Source organism: Topomyia yanbarensis, chromosome 1 (assembly GCF_030247195.1).
Source record: "Topomyia yanbarensis strain Yona2022 chromosome 1, ASM3024719v1, whole genome shotgun sequence".
Classification (NCBI taxonomy): domain Eukaryota; kingdom Metazoa; phylum Arthropoda; class Insecta; order Diptera; family Culicidae; genus Topomyia; species Topomyia yanbarensis.
Window position 1 is genome coordinate 87,079,411 of NC_080670.1, and position 19,287 is coordinate 87,098,697.

At 36.9% G+C, this 19,287-nt stretch overlaps 1 protein-coding gene and 1 long non-coding RNA gene across 9 annotated transcripts in view; one reads left to right on the forward strand and one right to left on the reverse strand.

Moving 5' to 3' along the window:
* Window positions 1-19,287, forward strand: part of LOC131694093 (uncharacterized) — a 29,653-nt gene that overhangs the window by 3,706 nt on the left and 6,660 nt on the right. For 3 of the 8 annotated variants that reach the window (XR_009306411.1, XM_058982536.1, XM_058982504.1), the window contains 3 exons: window positions 16,752-16,933; window positions 18,443-18,594; window positions 18,644-18,743. Coding sequence is in view for 7 of the 8 variants with exons in the window: in XM_058982536.1 (XP_058838519.1) it covers window positions 16,752-16,933; window positions 18,443-18,594; window positions 18,644-18,743 (434 nt within the window). In the remaining variant the exon portion in view is untranslated. Of the gene's footprint in view, window positions 1-41; window positions 4,240-4,291; window positions 4,933-5,032; window positions 5,260-5,315; window positions 5,728-10,539; window positions 11,200-11,260; window positions 11,647-11,926; window positions 16,934-18,442; window positions 18,595-18,643; window positions 18,744-19,287 lie in introns of those variants that run through there. The other 5 variants (XM_058982511.1, XM_058982477.1, XM_058982522.1 and 2 more) reach the window with 5 other exon arrangements.
* Window positions 17,719-19,090, reverse strand: LOC131694173 (uncharacterized). The gene is made up of 3 exons (XR_009306423.1): window positions 18,695-19,090; window positions 18,519-18,579; window positions 17,719-18,457 (listed from the first exon to the last, which is right to left on the reverse strand). It is a non-coding gene; the product is annotated as an uncharacterized LOC131694173 (long non-coding RNA).

Genomic DNA, 19,287 nt, shown 5'->3' on the forward strand with positions numbered 1-19,287 from the left:
ATATATATAAAAGTCAAAGTTTGTATGTGTATGATTTATAGACTCCCAAACGGCTCAACCGATTTCCGTAAAAATTTGCACACAGTAGGTATTTGGTATGGGGCGTGTTTGTGTGCTATTAGTTGGAGATTATCTGCAGCCAGATGGCGCTTTGGAATAAATTGTGTTTTCCTCCTATTTCGCAGAGTGTCGCAGCAACGCGCGATGGGTATTGGCGATTCTACGTTGAAACCGCTCGCAGATAGCGCTGCAAGGAAAGTGTTACTGATTTGATTCTATTCTGTCATAGTGCATATATTTTCTGTAAACATTGGTAAAAAATGACTTTTAAACACCAAATTACCGATCAATTTGTTGATAATTGTTTATGAAAATGAAGGAAAACCATCATTTTATAAGATGATGAGTGAACATCTTGCGAAAAGAGTGTAAAACATAGTGGTTTCTAATATTATTCGTAGAGCTATATGCGCGCTGTTTCGAAATGTAATTTGTTGAGCACCGTAGCCGCCGCAACAGCATTTCCCGTTCGTCCTAAGTTAAGCTAAACCTTCATGAGATGGTGTAAATTCATGAAACTCTCCAGATCAGGCGAGGAAAGAATATATCCGGCTAACAGGAAAGTGTCAGCTTTGTATCATGCACAGCCGATCCTTCTCTCCGATAGTTTTCACTGAATCTCCTACGTAGTTCAAAATATGAAGGAGTTTGACATTGGTACTGATTGGGTCTCGGTTTCGAGTTGGAACTTTATTTATGGAACGATTTTTTATAACCACAATAATACCCCGATTACATTTCGCAGAAATGTATGAGTGAAATAGTTGCAAATAGTTGTAATTTCAGAATAATTGCAAATAAAACTAAATTTCTTACTCGTTTTATTCATATTTTGGCAGTGGTAAGCTTTTTCCGAGAAGATAATGAAGATTTTGTTGTAAGCTATGACTCACTTACGGGTGAAAAAAAGCAAACTGTATCACTTTGCCAGTTCATGAGCTGAATCATAGGTGTCACATGACTAATTTTGGCTTTGCCACAAATCGCCAATTAGCTAGTTAAATATAAATTAATACGTGATTAAAAATATAATGGTATTGCCCTCTGATGCCAGTTTTATCAAATGATTTTCACCTTTTTTGAGAATTAATTTTCAGTCAGTTTCCAACTAACGAAGACAACGGTCACGAAAAGCTCCCGAAGCAACCAGGAAAAATATACACCTAACAAGTCCCGATAAGTACATGTGTACTCAGGGCCGTCTAAAGACCGCTCAAGACCCCTGGGAACCATTGAACCGAGAGGCCCCTAAAAAATGAAAAAGTATGAACAGAACTATAGTAAAAATAAACGTTATTCATGAAGCTAAATTTTAAAAATGATAAAAATGTTTAAGGAACTGTTATGCGAGTATGGGCAGTGTATTTGTTTTAGCTGTTGTAGGTGTTTTTGATCTTGGGTAACCCCACACAGGATTTTCCGTAGTGTTTACAGTATTGACACGTAAGAGATTGATTGCCATCAACATACAGTGTGGTCTGAGCACAGGTGGAACTTGATCGCCGTGTCCCGAAAGAAGGAATGGAAAACTAGTATACTATACAAACTAGATTTTCTTAAAATGTAAATGGTTGCCCCATTGAAGAGTACTCAAAACTGAGCACTTTTTTACCCATTTTCAATTTCATTCAATATATAAAACTGGGTAGAAAAATACCCATTTTTTGACGTATTCAGTTAGTAGGGGAGACTGAGGAGACTTGATCCCATCATTGTAACTCAAAGCCGGATCAGAATACATTAATCGAATATACTATAAAGTTGCGTAGTTTTATCTAAACATAAATTTCATTAACACAGAAAAAAGAAATTGGACTTTTGTGTAACCGAATTTTTACCGATTTTAAAAAAAGTCTCAGAAGAACTGAAGAAGATTTATTTTTCAAATTTTCAAACTTTTATAAAATTGATAAAATCACCCACTACATACTCTACTTTCGGATACAGAATTACAGGAGAATGTCAATTATATGAATACGTTATGATCGAGCTGATTCTTTTGTTCAACTATATTGTTACTAAAGTTTGCTGAAATAGATGCTATGGGTTCACTTGATCCCTTCAAATTCGTGGAGATTTGATCCCCTTCGCCATACTTCATACACACCACTGAAAATAACCAAATTCACACCAGAACAATTGATGTCATTGTTGTCATAAAAAATGTCAAAAATGAACGCTTCATCGTAAAGAAACATAACTGTAATTGTTTACTACAGTATATGTAGCAACCATTCATCCCGCATTTGACGTTCCTCAACCATAATAAAGACAGCTTTCAAATAATTGCACGGAGTTTTGGGGAATTCGTAAAAAAATCAGGTGAGAGATGCGTAATATGTAGTAACAAAAATAACAATATCTAATCATAACAATTTAATCAATACGACAATCTATTTATAAAATTGAATGGGGAAATGTGCCCGTTTTTGCCCTATTAAGAAGGATACCACATTATTACTACAATAATTTTATTATTTCAGCTTCTTTGATTTGTTATTAAGGTCCATTTTTTTATTTCGATTATAGAGGTTTTAACGTTAAGGTCATTCGCCTCTTATTAAGAGCCAATATAATAACAAAATTGTCTTGAGAATGGTGAAAATCTTCTGTTTGAGCGCAGTAAAATCTCTAATCGAGTACCCCCATTATCGCAATACCATTTGAGTCAATGCGTTGAGCAAAGATGGCAGACGCTGCTCTAACCAAAGGTTTCAGATGGGTAGGATGATAGTAGAAACAGGGCAAAAATAGGCTTATTACCCTACATGCTCTTTTAAACACGTTTTCAAAAAGGAATCAAGTGTCCTCAAATTAGGGATCGAGTCTCCACTAATCTAAGAATTTTCCATTTTTTTGTTGTTTTCCAGAAATGCTCATAGCTCATGTCCAATATAATATTTCCATGTAATTTTTTTATGATTATTAGTCATCCCTAGAAACAATATAAAACTACAAAAAATACATAGTTTTTTATCATTCCACGGAGTAGTACTGAAAAATAAAAAAGGGGATCAAGCTAGGGGCAGATCACTTGTGATGCATTTTTAAAAATCAGCGAAATTAAATGCATTTATTTCCATCAAAATAGAAATTCATAATGTATTTTGCGTTGCGTGCAATGTTTTTGCGTTGCCTGCAATGTGGTTTGCGTTGCGTGTAAGACGTCAAAACCCTACAGAAAAACTAGCCCTACATTTAACAAAACGTCGAACAAAGTGGATCAGCGTAGGACGTTTGTTAAACAAACTTTTCTGCGAGGGAGTGCCAAGCTGATGCAAAAATGGAAATTAAATGCATTTTTTTCTAATTTGATGCAAATTTGTTATACATTCTTAGAGTGATCTGCCCCTAGGGATCAAGTCTTCTCAGTCTCCCCTACCCATTATTGAGAATGTGATATGTACCGAATAAATGAGTTTTCCCAGTTTTGTAGGAGATGGGCATTACAACTCTCATTAATGGGTACTTTATTTTAACCGTGTGAAGACTCGTTCTTCATTTCAAATAAAATTGCTTTTAGGATGCCTGTCCGATTTCTGGCAGAATTCAAGCTCAAAATCAAAAACCAATTCAGAATCATGAGGTCTGTTCCAGTACCAGGAGAAACTGGAAGTACTCCGGAGAAAATCGTTCCTGTACTCTCTTCTTCTCCTTTTTCTTCTTCTGGTAGCAAACCGGAGTAAAAAGGAGCAAAGATTTTTTGCTCCTGTTTACTCCGGAGTGACTTCCGTGTACTGGAACAAACCTATGGTCGTTCAAGACAAATTAAGACATTTCTAGAGAAAATTTTCAATAGGACGTAAGTAACATTGAGAGGCTCTCTTTGTTTACTTTCTCTTTCGTTTATTACGACGTCATTACAACACTTTGTACTAATTTTCCAGTACATATCGAAAGCCGATGGTTTTTACTACAATATTATGCAAAGAATAGAGTAGTACACGGAACGATTGTGCTACCCAAAACATGGGTAAAAAATCGCCAGCGCCAAGTTCCGCTAGAGCGAACTTAAAATTGGGTATTTTTTTCAACATGGCGATTACCCATTGAATAAGTACTCCGATACCTACTTTTGGGTAATTTAAAAAGATAAACAACGGAGTTCAACGTTTAACCGTGTTGTAAATATTTATTTGCAAAACTTGTTGGCAATGGAAAATTATATCATAGTCAAAGGTATGTAAAACAATAAAAGTATTTAAAAACATAATAGAATTGATATTTTCAGGATTTTCCGCTGGATTGATTTGGGAAAATTCAACATTTTCAATTTTGCAACCGTGCTTAAGAAGCGATTGGGTGCTATTATTGCTGCCTTTCAGTTGATCGTGATATTTCGAACGCAGTGAACTAGCTGTACGGAACCCAATAGCCCCTATCGGTTGGAAAAGTAGTTGTGCACGGTGACACGTCCAGAGCTTTGTTCCATTTCTGCAGCAAATAACAGAGGTCAGGGATCGTATGAGCCAAGAGGAGAAATGCGCTGTTACAGGCGTTTTACGACGAAAAAGTAAGAGTCAGTTGAAAATTGATTCATCCCAGTATAAAAATCGTCTGTTGAGTACTGCTGTTAAGAAGTGTTTTCATCGACTTGTCGACGGAAGACAGATTCGCCAGAGATGGCGACAATTAGTTCTACTAGAACCAGCATACTAGAGTTTGTGAAAAACAGGAACATTTATCCGCTTCTTTGTAGGCACATTCCCACACCCGTCATTGGACAGTGCTTGAGGTTTTGCTGGTCAAAAAATTTGAATTGTCGGGTCTCTGTGCATACTCAATGAGTAACTTTTTCGGTCGAAACATAACCAAACGAATGTGAAACAGATTTACAGGTACTTCGGTTAAAGTATTTCACAAAGTCAACAGGTGGGTCGACTAAAATGTCAAATATACTTTAGCATCAGTATTTCACAGTCAGCATGCTTATATACTTGGTACAATTCTTAATTTTGGTACACGTTGACAGCATCTGCGATATAAACATCTTTACAATCTCTATTCTAAATACAACATCCAAGCACCTAAACAATGCTTTAGTGTTGTTAAGAATCTTGATGCAGTGCCGGTGAGCAGATGTCAAAACCAAGCATGAAGTTTTGGAAATATATAGGTGCTTGGCCCAACTTATGAATTGGCACCACAAATACGTCTTGAGGGTTTTCGATATTCATTCTATCACTACGCTTGCATCAGGTAAACTAGATTTTGCTCTTTTGAACAAGATTGCTAGTATTTCATGTATTTTGTAGGTTCGCGATTGAAGTGCGGCGTTGAAGTGGTGATTGCTATCTTAAGGTGATTTATCAACTTACATCCGTGTTGGTGTTTGTTGCAACGAATTTACTAGCTACAGATTCGCAAGAGTATCGCCCAATTGCGACCAGCTCGGGTGGTGTTATTGTGGATGGCGACCCGATCAAAAGATGTTCAGGCGCTGACGGAGGAGCTATCACGGTTTTCATCTTCGTGGAAACGTAGAAAAAAGTTGTTCTTAAGATCGGTCTAACAGATAGATAAGGGACGATTTTGATGCATGGCGATAAATCTGTGTCGATGCGAGATTTTGTTTTGCTAAACTTCCGACCTGATTAAAGTACCAGTCTGTTTGCGAAAGGAAGCCGACCCACATCCGATTACAAGTTTATCGAGATGGTTAAACAGGTGAGTTAACTGGTCCAATGTGATTATGCATGCATGGCAAAAACTTTATTGTTTTCTCAGAGGTAGCTGAACCAATTTTTCATAACTTAGTTTCAAATGAAAGAAACCATATATTTAGCGATTTCTATTGATTTCAATTCAAACGGTTCATAAGTAACGGTTAGATTAGTGCATATACATTATGGTGGGTCAAAATGATCATTTTTTCAGCACATTTCTTTTTTGGTTCCATTTGGGGTCCCAAATAATTGTGCAAAATTTTGGGTCGATTGGTTTTGACCCGGCGTAGCGCATTGCATTTGAAAACTTATGTACGGGGCTGTGAATCGAACCCAGGTGTTCTGCGTACAAGGCAATCGATTTACATTCGTCCCAACATAGATTGACGTTGAGGAGTGCGGTAACATATGAAATATTTTACAAACTGCTACTAATACACTGATAAAAATGTAAATGTGATGCCTATTGATTTTACATAGATTTTTGCAATAAGCAGTGGCATATGGACACTATTTACTGGCACATGAACCTAATGTGTGTATTTACAAGAAATATTAGTCTTAAATTCACATTCCATAACTATAAGGTACACAAACTGCCATTATAAGCATATTTGTCTCATGTTCTACAGGATTCCCTATATACATGGGACAAGTATGCGTAGAACGGTAGTAAAAACCTGATTCTATAACAATACGCACGTATAACTTATGTGTGTGTATACATAGTTTATACAGTTGACATAAAGAAGGTATGTGTGCGCGTGATAACATTATCATTACTTCCTCATATGGATTTTAAGTGGTTTGAAGGAAGGAAATATAATTAACTTTCGATTTTTATCAGTGCACGATATCAAAATGTTTCAAATCTCATTTAAGTAGCACAAATGGTTATTGAAATATTATTTGGCTATATCAAGTACATCCCATGGTATCGTTAGCCCTAATGAAGTGAGATAGGAAATAGTCAAATCAGTTTCTCGAAGAAGGTTAACCGTTTTAACAAAGTCTATAGAATATTATTGGACGCAAAAAACATTTTTGCCCACATTTGCTGCGGAACTGGACCAACTTCAATATGAACCAAATCCTATCAATATGAGCAGCTAATATCATGAAAGTACATCACTAGATGATGCACTCAGTAGCAGCACCCAAAAGTGTTTTCAATCCGGACTTTTATGGGGTAAAAAATCTAGAAGTCAAACCTCACGACCCTTCTTACTGCATCCATTTTTTTAATTTAATGACATTCAATTAGCAAAGGACTGAAAGACATGAAGTTTTAACTAAGAGCACTAGTACTCAAAAAAGAGCGAGGTGGTGAAGGAAGACAATTTAGAAAAGCGTGGAATAGGGTCATATGAGCAAGCGTAGGGTTACCCGACGACTCAACCCTTCGTCTTCTACGGCAGGAGTCAAGATGCTTCGACATATAGCTCATTCAATGGGTTTCAACGTCGCAAAAATCTTTCGTCTCACTTTTTCTTGAGCACTACGGCTCTTAATATTTCAGTCGCTTGCAAATTCAATGTCATTATAACATAAAAATAAAAAAGTTTGACTTACATATACTGCCTATAATCGCAAATCAGTGTACATAGAGGATCCCACAGAACATGGGACTGACTTGCGATTATGGGCAGTATAGTCGCAAATAAAAAGGACAAAATGTATCAATTTTATTATCCCAAAAACTATGCTCGATGATTTTCTAAGATTTGGCTTGGACAAGAACACTGAAAATTTATAGATATAAATCTGAAAACGTACCCGGGTACGCTATCGGACACATAAAGGCTAACAAAAGTTTTGCCACCAATAACTATTTTTATGGCGTTTAAAGTGGAAATACGAAACTGTAAGTTTTTGCTGTAAAAGATCTTCCGTGAGAAGTTTTGGGAGATCGTCTTTACTACCGCTATTTTGTATTTTCACAACCTTTATTTTACATGCAATCAAACGTGTGTGTAAGCGTAATAATTATCGAGGCAAATCGATCCTCAATGCCGCCTACAAGATACACTCTCGTGTTCTGTTTATCAGACTGCACTCGTTGGCTGAATTTGGGAATATATCTAGCAAACTTGACTGTTCGTGAATTTCAAGGTGGCGTACGATTCAGAGAAAAGAAATAAACTGCGGTAGATAATGCTTGAACATGACTTTCCGACAAAACGTTTGTGACGTTAGAGTGATGGGAGCAGGCCAATGCACTCTCTAATACATTATTCAACAAAGCGTTCGAAGGTGTGGTACGAAGATCTAAGGTGCAAAGGAACGAAACCGTTATCACGAGTACACATGCTTCGTGGTTTCGCGGACGACATCGACATCATTGACGTTGATTGCAGAGCAGTGGAGGAGGCATTTTTGTCTTTTAATAGGCAAGCTGCTAGAATCGGACAAGCTACCCAAGTAACAATTGAAGTTTTATAGCACACAAATAGGCAATCTATATTTTAAGAGCGAGTTCAAGAGCACTATTAAACTACAGTTGTTACTAGGGTATGAAGTAAAGAGCGAGGCAGTCCGAACGGTGTTGGTCCTCAAGTGGAAATCGATGGGGTACGGTACGAGCACATCGACGAATTCATATATCATGCTTTACACAAATCGCTGATTCTCTCGGTTGCAGTAATATGGCGGGGGCATTGAAGGAAGCAGACCATCGAGTACTCAGTGTGTTTGAGAAGAATCCTTCGTTCAATACTCAGCGGCATAGTAGAAACTGGAGAATGACGCAGATGTCTTTTTTGTTGCTTTGTCAGGTTTGACAGGGCTAGGACCTATGGAGATACACAGATGCCTTAAAAACGAACGGTACCATGTGTACAAAGATGACATCGGAAGGCTAATAAAATACGGCAGACTACAGTGGGCTGAACGAACATGTAGCGTGAATTCCGAAAGAAAGGCCAGTTAAAGTTATGCTCAGCAAAGAACCTTGAAGAGGTCGTCTACTGCGGGGAAGGCCCGGTACTCAGGGGCTGTATGCAATCATGGAAGATGCACGCGCGGTGGGCGTTCAAGGAGAATGGAGTCCCAACATCGAGCAACCTAGAAATCTAAAATACATTTCGTCGTGCTTTGGAGTACCTGGATGATTATGATGATTGAGTTATGACCTCGGACGTAATCATATAGTGCCTATCTGTCATATGTCGCAAAGGGCATCCTTGGTATCCTGACGTATTCGACGTTTCGAATATTATGACGCACCTCTGTGTATTATATACGCGACTTTATGGTGCACTTCCTCTGCGCACTGCAATATAAGAATAGCTGATGTGCGTCAGAACATCAGGTGCATTATGACGCACAAGGGGTGTTCCATGAGTTCCGAAAACAAATGTGCGCCCGCAACATCATGACGTACATTCGTTTACGGATGTTCTGATTCTGACGCACTCTTGTATGTCATAATGTCCCAGCGGCCCTTACACGTTCAATATTTTTGTCAATACTAGAGAGTATTGACAAAAGTATTGTACGTGTAATGGAAAAAAGTTGTATTGACGATGTGGATTTCAAACGGGACTGAAATATTGTAACAATATCGTCAATACTGGTATTGTCAAAAATATTGAACGTGTAAGGGCCGCTAAATCAACATCGTCAATACAAGTTTTTTCGATTACACGTACAATACTTTTGTCAATACTGTCTAGTATTGACAAAAATATTGAACGTGTAAGGTCCGATTATCACAAATAGATAAAAAGGAGGTGCGTCATAAGCGGCTCTTACACGTTCAATATTTTTGTCAATACGAGCATTGACGATATTGCTTCAATACGTCAATCCCATTTGAAATGTACATCGTCAATACAACTTTTTTCCATTACACGTACACTATTTTAGTCAATACTGTCTAGTATTGACAAAAATATTGAACGTGTAAGGCCCGTGCACGTTTAATATTTTTGTCAATACTATAGAGTATTGACAAAAGTATTGTACGTGTAATGGAAAAAAGTTGTACTGACGATGTGAATTTCAAACGGGACTGAAATATTGCAATAATATCGTCAATACTGGTATTGACAAAAATATTGAACGTGTAAGGGTCGCTATAAGATATGAGAACATATGTGTGTAATAAAGTTCATGACCTTATGACACTCATTCGCTTTCGGATGTTCCAGATGTTGACGCATTATCGTTTTCAGATGATCTGTCGCAACTGACAATCTGGACATAGTGACGCAATATTATGACGCACATTATGACACATTATGAATATTATGACGCACAGATACTGTATTATAGTATCGCAACTTATAACGTCCAAAACATTGTGCGTCACATGGTCCGGAACAAAGATCCAAAAGCAAGAAAGCATCAACCGATTTCGCTCAGCTGATGTTAAATATACAATACTTGCTGGCCCGCTTTCTCCTTCCCTTATAATAACTGGTGGTAACCTGCCCGGTCAAACCATTCGGAATTTGATTCGGAATCCTGAATGGAGTTGGTATGGATTCCAGCTCAAATGCAGCAACCGATTCTGAAACCGATTGAGTCGGAATCGATTTTGGAATCCATACTGACTCCATTTAGAATTCCGGAATGGGTTAAACTGGGTGGATAGATGTTTCTTTTTTCTGTTCATTTTATCTGGCGTCTCGCATAGCCTCTCATTCTGCCTCGCACATTTGACGTTCAGTTTTCCGTATCCGCGAGTCCCGTCCCAAATAGTAACCTCTCAATGTCAACCACTCATTTGATGACCTAAGTTTGACGATGAAGAGCATTGAGATCCTAATAAAAAATAACTTACAATTAATTGCTCTCCAATTCCTTCCAGATATGCACATAAATGACGAAACCGTCAATCCAAACGTTTTGAACGCAACGAGAAGAGAAACCGAGATATTGTCAACAGCATAATGATCGAAGAGCAAGTACAGATAAAGGATCGACAACCAGTAGTTTGTTTGTAGTTGTAGTCTCCAATATGAAATATTCTGTACTGTGCTATCTAGAAACATCACCAGTCCGCCTCACCTAAACGCTAGCCAATAGTAGGTCAAATCCCAGCGGCGAAATTCAAATTATTCTCTCGAACAAAGACAGTCGCCTAAACGAGAACTACGGCTTGTACAATATTCTACTGGGCGAAACTGCCGGGGCTGATGATGATTTGAATGACGTCGATAACGAAATAATCGATTACGATCAGTATCTACAACTTCAAAAACTACGATGGTGACAAGGATAAACTCAGGAATCGTGTCAGAAACTTTCTGAAATAAAATAGATTGATCAAGATCAGCTTTGGCTTGGATTTGTAAAATAGATAAAGTCAACAAAAATGTATCCACCAGTAGCGAAGAATAGCCCAAAGTGTTAGAATTGCCACACCCTCTACAGAATAAATTCATAGTACAGAATCCCCACCGATGTATGTTAGCGTACCGCAAAACCTTTCGAAACGACTGAATATCTATTAGCTACAGAAACAATTGTATGTAAGCTTATTTTGATCATGTCTATCTTCGTATACCTAATTTATGTTTACGTTTCAGGCATTCAGAAGATGGATCAATACCTGGCACAGACCAAGCAAGTTACAGACCGAACAAATGAACTAGGTGAACTACTTCAAAATATTCTCGAAAGGTATGCACCAACAGCGAGCGTGAGTTTAAACCAAACATGACAGTACTGCGGGAGACCATCGACCGGCACGATTTGTCGATAGTAGATCACACTTTGAAAAAAAATAGACCACAAAGTATTAAACCCGTGCTCCCTCGAACAAATAGTTCCACTGTCACTGATTCAGTTACATATATCCGACTTGTTCAATCACAATGAACTCAAGCAGTTTGTCGTTCATGGATTTGGACTCCAACAGTTCTGATGGTCCTGGAAATAGACTGGGAAAAGCTGCTGAACGTAGGACTTCCAGGTCAGATACTGAATCTGAATTTTGTTTAAGACTTAATTGCTTTTATTATTCAATTAACTGTCTAAAGACATTTTCGTTTATGGTATTGCATTACTCCGGTGCAAACGGTTCTACACTCATTAACTTGGTTCTCAAATGGAACTAAAATAATGAATTCGCCCCAGCATACTTTTTATTTATTATTTAATTCAAATGTCAGACCATTTTTGTATTCCGTGTACTTCGAACTTATGGTTGGTTTCGTCTAACAAAATCTTCACTGCTTTAATTACTCTTCCAGGTGCGTATCCTACCTATCAACTAGAGACAAAGATCACCTCGATCCACATCATTCATCGAAGCATAAAGAATACGTTTCAAAACGGGATTCCGCAGCTTGTATCAACCGTCAGGGGACAGATGCACCAATCATAGCCATTGATATTCAATAATATCCCTATAACTAACTCGGAGGATGCCCTAGAATGTAACTCAAGCTACTTATACTTATGGATTGATATGAAGTAGTTACACATATTTAGATATTGATAGTAGACCGGTGCACAAATATTATGCAGCACCATTTAATTTTATCAATGCAATGGCAAAGGTCGTTTGGCAATTAGAAATATATTGTACCCACTAGCTACTAGATAAGAGATTAATTACTTTTAAAAAAGAAATCCAAACACGCTCAATATAACCTAAATCTGAAGAGCAGACCGCCATCTCAATTTTGAATAAAATTTACCTTATTTTAAGTAACATTCCACAAACATAATTTTGCGCAAAAATTACCCAATTTTGAGAATCGTTCATGCATCTCATACTGAGTAAAAATTACCTATTTTTGAGAATCGTTGCTGTTACCCAATCTTTGGGTAATATGCAGATTACCTAATTTTGATGGGATGAAGTTTAGTCCGAGATGGGTATTTTTTCCTCAAAAAAAAGTTTCTGGATCTTAGCGTGTAAATGTTGAAATGGCCGAGTAATGAACAGAAGAGAAAGACCTCAAAGAGAATCTCTCATTGTTACTTACGTCCTATTGAAAATTTTCTCTAGATTTTTTTCATGAAATAATGAACCAGGTGTCCCTGCTCATTGAAAACAAACAGGCAGCGATGCCAGATATGACATAAACATACAGTGATGCCACATGTCTTTATTTTATAGACATTTGAAATATTGCGAAGACATTTTTCATTCAATTCAATGTGAAGACACTTGCAAATAAGACCTGCACGCTTATATGGGACTACCCATTGAGTGCGTCGAAAATACTCATTTTTTGGCAACTGCTAGAAGCTGTCAGAAAATGAGTAGAATTGAAACTTGCCACTGAGTGAATAATACTCAACAAATTTTCTGTGTTCGATACAACGACAGCGGATCATTCACGTCACTTAGCAATTTTTTTAAACTAGTTTTACTCCCACACTCAAAAAAAAGTAAACGTTATGCCTATTGATTTTACACATAGATTTTTGCAATTAACGGAGGCATATAGACACTATTTGCTGGCACATAAACCTAATGTGTGTATTTACAAGAAATATTAATCTTACATTTACATTTCATAGCTATTAGACTCATAAAACCCCATTCTATAACAACATGCACATATAACTTATGTGTGTGCATACATAGCTTATACAGTTGACACATAGAAGGTATGTGTGCGCTTGATAACAATAGCATTTCTTCTTCATATTAATTTTAAGCGGTTTGAAGCAAATAGAATTAACGTTTGGATTTTTTTCAGTGCAGGTTTTCACTAGTTACGAGATGGATAAAATCAAGGAAGTAGTTGATGGAGAATCATATCAGGCTCTAGTCGGTAAGTCAAATGGAAATGCATTGTCAAGTTGTGAATTAATTGAAATATACGAAACAGTCGTTCGATGCCCTGTGCGTGGTTGTTCCGCGGTGGTGCCGGGGGAGCCAAGCTCCTTCAGGTCGCATATTTCAACAGCGCATGGAATAAAGACGAGTGTGAGAAATTCTGCTCCGATTGCATGCGGAATATGTAATATTACATTTGCATATTATAAAAATTTTTGGAGTCACATTAAGCAAAAACATATTGATTCGATTGAAGGCATTGAACCATCATCATCGGTGTCTGTTGAATGCCCAATATCCGATCCGAGTATGGATATGGAAGTAGAATATGATGAAAGCCATGAAAGTGCGGGATCCATAACAAATCCCCATTTCTATGATGAACCAATATGTTTAAATGAGTTAAAGGCGCAGATGGCGGACACTGTAACATCGCTGCGAGCTAATTTGTCTCTTCCGGAAAGCAGAATTGAATCGTTCCTCGAAACTAGCATTAAACTTCTTAACAATTATCAGTGCTATGTGTTGGCTGAGCTACGACGATTTCTACAACAGATGTCGATTCCGGAAGATAATAGGAATGTGGTTGATTTCATCAACTCATTGGAGCTATCTGATCCCTTTTCTGATGTTAAAACTCTTCCTGACAATATATCGTATCTGTCCTTTAAAGCAAATGGTGCCGTTCCGTTTCCGCAAGAAATAGTTCTAGGACACCGTACAGTGACTCAGATAGTCCCTCGTTCTTGCAATTCGGTAGCAAAAAAATCCGTTCGCAAGGTGGTGAAAGACGTTTTACATTATATTCCGATACATGAAATGCTCGAACTTATTATGCGAGACGAAGCTGCGCGCTGTAGTGTTCTGTCAGAGATCCCCAGAAGTGATGGGGTTTTGTGTGGATTCAAAGACGGATTAATCTTTAAAAGCGATGAGTACTTTCAGAAATATCCGTTTGCTCTTCGTATTATTCTTCATCTGGATGAGGTAGAATATATTAACCCTCTTGCTTCGCGAAAAGGCAAAAAGAAACTAACAAATGTTAGCTTTAAACTACAAAATTTCGACCCAATTGTTAACTCTTCACTTAGTCGTGTATATTTGTCTCTTGCGGTACAATCGAACGTTCTTAAAAAGTATGGCTACAAAAGAGTATTCAGCAAAATGCTGGAAGATCTCCGTTCATTAGAATCAGATGCTGGAATTAGGATCAGATTGAAAGACAACTCGCTGTACACATTACATGCTGTTGTGGTAAACGTAGCAGGAGATACAGCAGCGCTTCATGAACTTATCGAGATCATGGGTCCTCAATCAAAACTATTCTGCCGAGTATGTTATATTTCGCGGGATTACTTCAGGAATGGTTCGTTTGGAAATGTTTTCCCACACAGGACATCTGAATCAATTCAATCGGATTTATTCGCTGTGCGTGAACATAGAAAAATGCCCAAGGAATGTGGTGTAATAAGTGACTGTTGTCTACACGTTCTACGTTTCTTTCACTACGGTAAAATAAGATCAATGGACCCGATGCATGATCTCTGTGAAGGGGTTAACATGATGGTGATAAAAATGATTTTTTATGACGTGGTTGTTGTACAAAAACTGATTTCTTGCGAAGAAATCAACGAAATGATAGATGATTTTGAATACGGCAGCACAGAAAGGGAAAATAAGCCATCAGCTAATTTTACTCTGATAGGTTTAAAATCAAAAGGACATGCAATCAGCCAATCTGCTTCACAATGTTGGCTCCTGTTACGAGCTCTGCCTTTCATATTTGGTCATATTATATCACACAACAATAATTATACTCGTATCATTAGTGTTCTCTTAAAAATAAAGTATTTTTCTTTTTCCATGACACTTACTCAACTCCAGGTTAACGAATTAGAGGAGGATATTCATACTTTTTATATATTATTTAAAGTTTGTTTCCCAACTGTAAACCCCACAAACAAAATACACCATTTATGTCACTATGCTGATATTTTTCGTATGAATGGTACCATGACAAATTGCTTCATTATTGAGGGGAAGTTTAAAGAGAGTAAGGGACAGAGCAAAACGTGTAATAATTTCAAAAATTTAACCTATAGTATCACCAAGCGAGCTAATCTTAAGCAAATTAATTCCATTATTTCCCACTCCTATTGTCTTAATGTTCACGTGGCGAAAACTACGGCAAGCGTTTCAAAACAATATTTGAAATACTCGAAACTGATAGAAGATTTACCGGAAACTATTTTAATTGTGAATCATCTTACTATAAACGGTACCATGTTCCAAAAAGGCACAGTTGTCAAATACGAGATAAACCATTCAAAGCACTTTGGTGTATTTGAATGTTCTATTAAGCTTCCAGATAGATTTATTTGTATCATACAAAAGCTACAAATTTTAGATTTTGATGTTAATGCTAACAGCTTGAAAGTTTTGCAATTAGATGAGATGGTACGAATTGATAGTTCAGCTTTGTTTACTAAAAAAACATACAATTTTTGGAAATATTATCCATATAATGGCTCCAGTTACATTAGTTTCAAATATGTAGATGATTACACAGGATTGACTTCTTTAAATACTTAAATAATGCTTGTAGATACTATGATAACGAAATAGATCGCCGCTGGAAAATTTTCAATGCATTTATATATAAATAAACTAAATTCTTTTATGAGACATTTATTACATTTATCGCACAAATAAGTAGGTATATAGCACTCTATTAAAAATTGTTACAATAATACATAACAAACACTAGATTAACATTTAGCACAGATAACAGATTTAGTGCGCGATTTAATAATTACCTACAAGGCAAAACTTACCGAAATAACCTTAACATGAAGTTTTCACACTAACTTTGTAACGGTTTTTTATGCTGCTTATTGAAACATGTTTATCTATGTACTTCGTGCGCGTTATCTGCCGCTGTAGGCACAGCTGTCCCATGTTCTAAGACATTTCTTTCGCACATTGGCCAATTATGCGTACTATGAGACATTACACTTCGTTGAACAATATGTAATTTCATTTGTAGCATTCATTTAGGTGGTATCAAGAAGTTTAATTTTCTAAGGTTCACAAACTGAAATATCGCGGGTAGCACATGGTGGATTATTTGTAAGTATGTCATTAAAATGTAAGTTTTGATTTTATTATTTGTAAGCTAAATAAATACTAATAATAATAATTTGAGACATGGACTAACTGCATGAGTACTTCTGAACTAATCTCTTGAACAATGATGTTAATGTGCTTTATTTCACTTACAGCACAGAAGGTGACTGACGCGTCCCTTGTTCTTTTCGACGAAACAGCATTGATGGAAATCGGAATAAACGCAAAAGGACCTCGCATGCTTATACTTTCGATTATCGAGGAACTAAAACATAATGAACAACCGCACCGAAGTGATGGTGATGCTGAAAACAGGAATATTAGTGCTCCAGACGAGGTAATATTCAATGTGATAATTATAGAGTTAATGTGACGATGCTAGCAACACTAAATGTCTTTTTTGATTGAAGCAAAACTTGATTCAGTTTAAAGAAATAATATCGTACCCACAGATATCGTTGCTTGCATGGATTCTCGACACTGCTAACTAGATTATGTGATCCGTACTAGGGTCAGTTACTCATTACTGTAATACACGACCAGTGCTAGGATCATTGCACGACTAGTTATCTGTTAAAGACAGTAAGCTAAAGAAGGGCTAAACAGAACAACTTTAATCAAACATATTTTTATTTCGAAATATGTTGCAAAACTAGTTTGGATATTACTTATTGTTTATCGGTTTTGTCAGAAGTCAAAATTGTTTGAATAACAAGTCAATTAAATCAAATTACTGCACTTAATTTAACAAAACAATAGTTTGGTGACGACTTCTGATTTACATCCCAAGCAACCAGAAGTTCGGATAATACTTAAAAAGCACACTTTATAGTTCACATAAAGTTCTTAGCGAACTTTAGAGCTTCCTAAGCTTTAATGGAACTTAAATCACTTAAAACGGGAAGCTTATGCAGCTCCCTTATACACACTTTTGGAATATTCTTATACAAAGATTGAAGTAATATCACAAATAAGTATATCTGTTGAAGTGAAATGCAATTGTATCTTTGAACTGCAGTACAAGTGGAGTTGGCCTGTAGTGCAATGAATAGAGGAATCAAATTCAGCACTATATTTAACATTTCACTAAAACGTGCAAAAAGTAATTTAATAGACCATATGTTATCAAACAGGAGGAGGTAAGGTTTTTTTATTGCTATTGCTTTACAGACATGTCTATATTTTACAAACTTTTGATAGCTTCCTACAGACGTAGCCAGAGATCTAAAGACTTAAAAGAATAATGGTGTTTTGCAAAGTTGCACTAGAATAACTGTATTCTAATACGAGTTATTCCTTCATAATAGAATTCTATTATAAATCAACTTTTAAAGTAATATTCTAGTGTAACTAGGATAACCATCTACAGACATTTTAATTATTCTTCTACAGACATTGAAAAAATTGTGGCATCGCTGCCTTGTACACCTCAAGACATAACGTCCGAAAAGGACGACTCACAACGTTCGGGGCATTGATACGCGGCTGCACAATAAGATCCGAAAACGAATGTGCATCAATAAGTGACACATTTGCGTTCGAATCTTATGACGTACCCGTTGTGCATCATAATGTTCCAATCGCACTACCTTTGCGGAATTTTATCCCGATGCTCTCGGGATGGCACGATGGATAAATCAGCTATTAAATATAGGCTGCCCTTCTTTTCTTAGTGTACACGCTGGTTCATACGCCATCCACATCAAATCTCTGACATCGTAGTAATTGCTCACTAGCTAGCACCAATCAAAACAGATGATGATTAGTATTTTCTGATAAACCGCACGAGCCTATAGGTTCATATCACATTCTTCGGTGTTCTTGGCTAAATCATCATTTTTTACAGAACCTGCGAAGTATACTAATCAATGATATAAAATTTCGTCACATCGTGTACAACAAATTGGATAAAATGATATTACCAAATGACGCAGAGCTCTGGTGGATGATTCGTATTCTATGCGCATCTTTTGAACGATTGATCTACGATAAAAAAGGGTATATATTAGTAAAAATATTAGCAACAAATTACTTTACAATTTTACAGATACCCAACTTGCGATGAACAATGCCGGCTTGCTAAAACTATTATACGTACCTTTCCGGTACTGAAGAAGTCACGAGTCAACGATAATGCACCATCGGAGGTAATATTTTTCTATATTTATACTATGTTCAAATGTACAATATACAAAACTAACATAATATGCACTTTAAAACATGAAGCAATCAATGAAAATGCCACAAATCTTTTGTTATTATGAACACCCTTTCATAAGAGCCTAAGTCGTAAATGTAACAAACTTATGGTGTTTTTCATTGAAAAACTCCGGGGCAGTGGATTGCTGGGTGGTTCTAGTTCCTATTCCGGCTCCAGCGATAACCGATTCTAATTAGCCGCAATACTAACTATAGTCCCATATGGGGTTTTCGATTGATTGACACCGGTGTAGTGGAGTGCACTGAAACTGCACCGTTTTTGCACTTTCTAGCAGAAGTGCAGAAAACTGGGTATGTTCCATTGACACTTCTGCTAGAAAGTGCAAAACCAGTGCACTCCACTACACCGGTGTCAATCGAAAATCCCAATAGATTCAGTCAGAATTCCAATTCAAGCATGATTTTTGAAAACAGCGAAACTCGCACTTGACCCAAACAGAGAAAACGGCGATGACATTTTCGAAGTTTTGT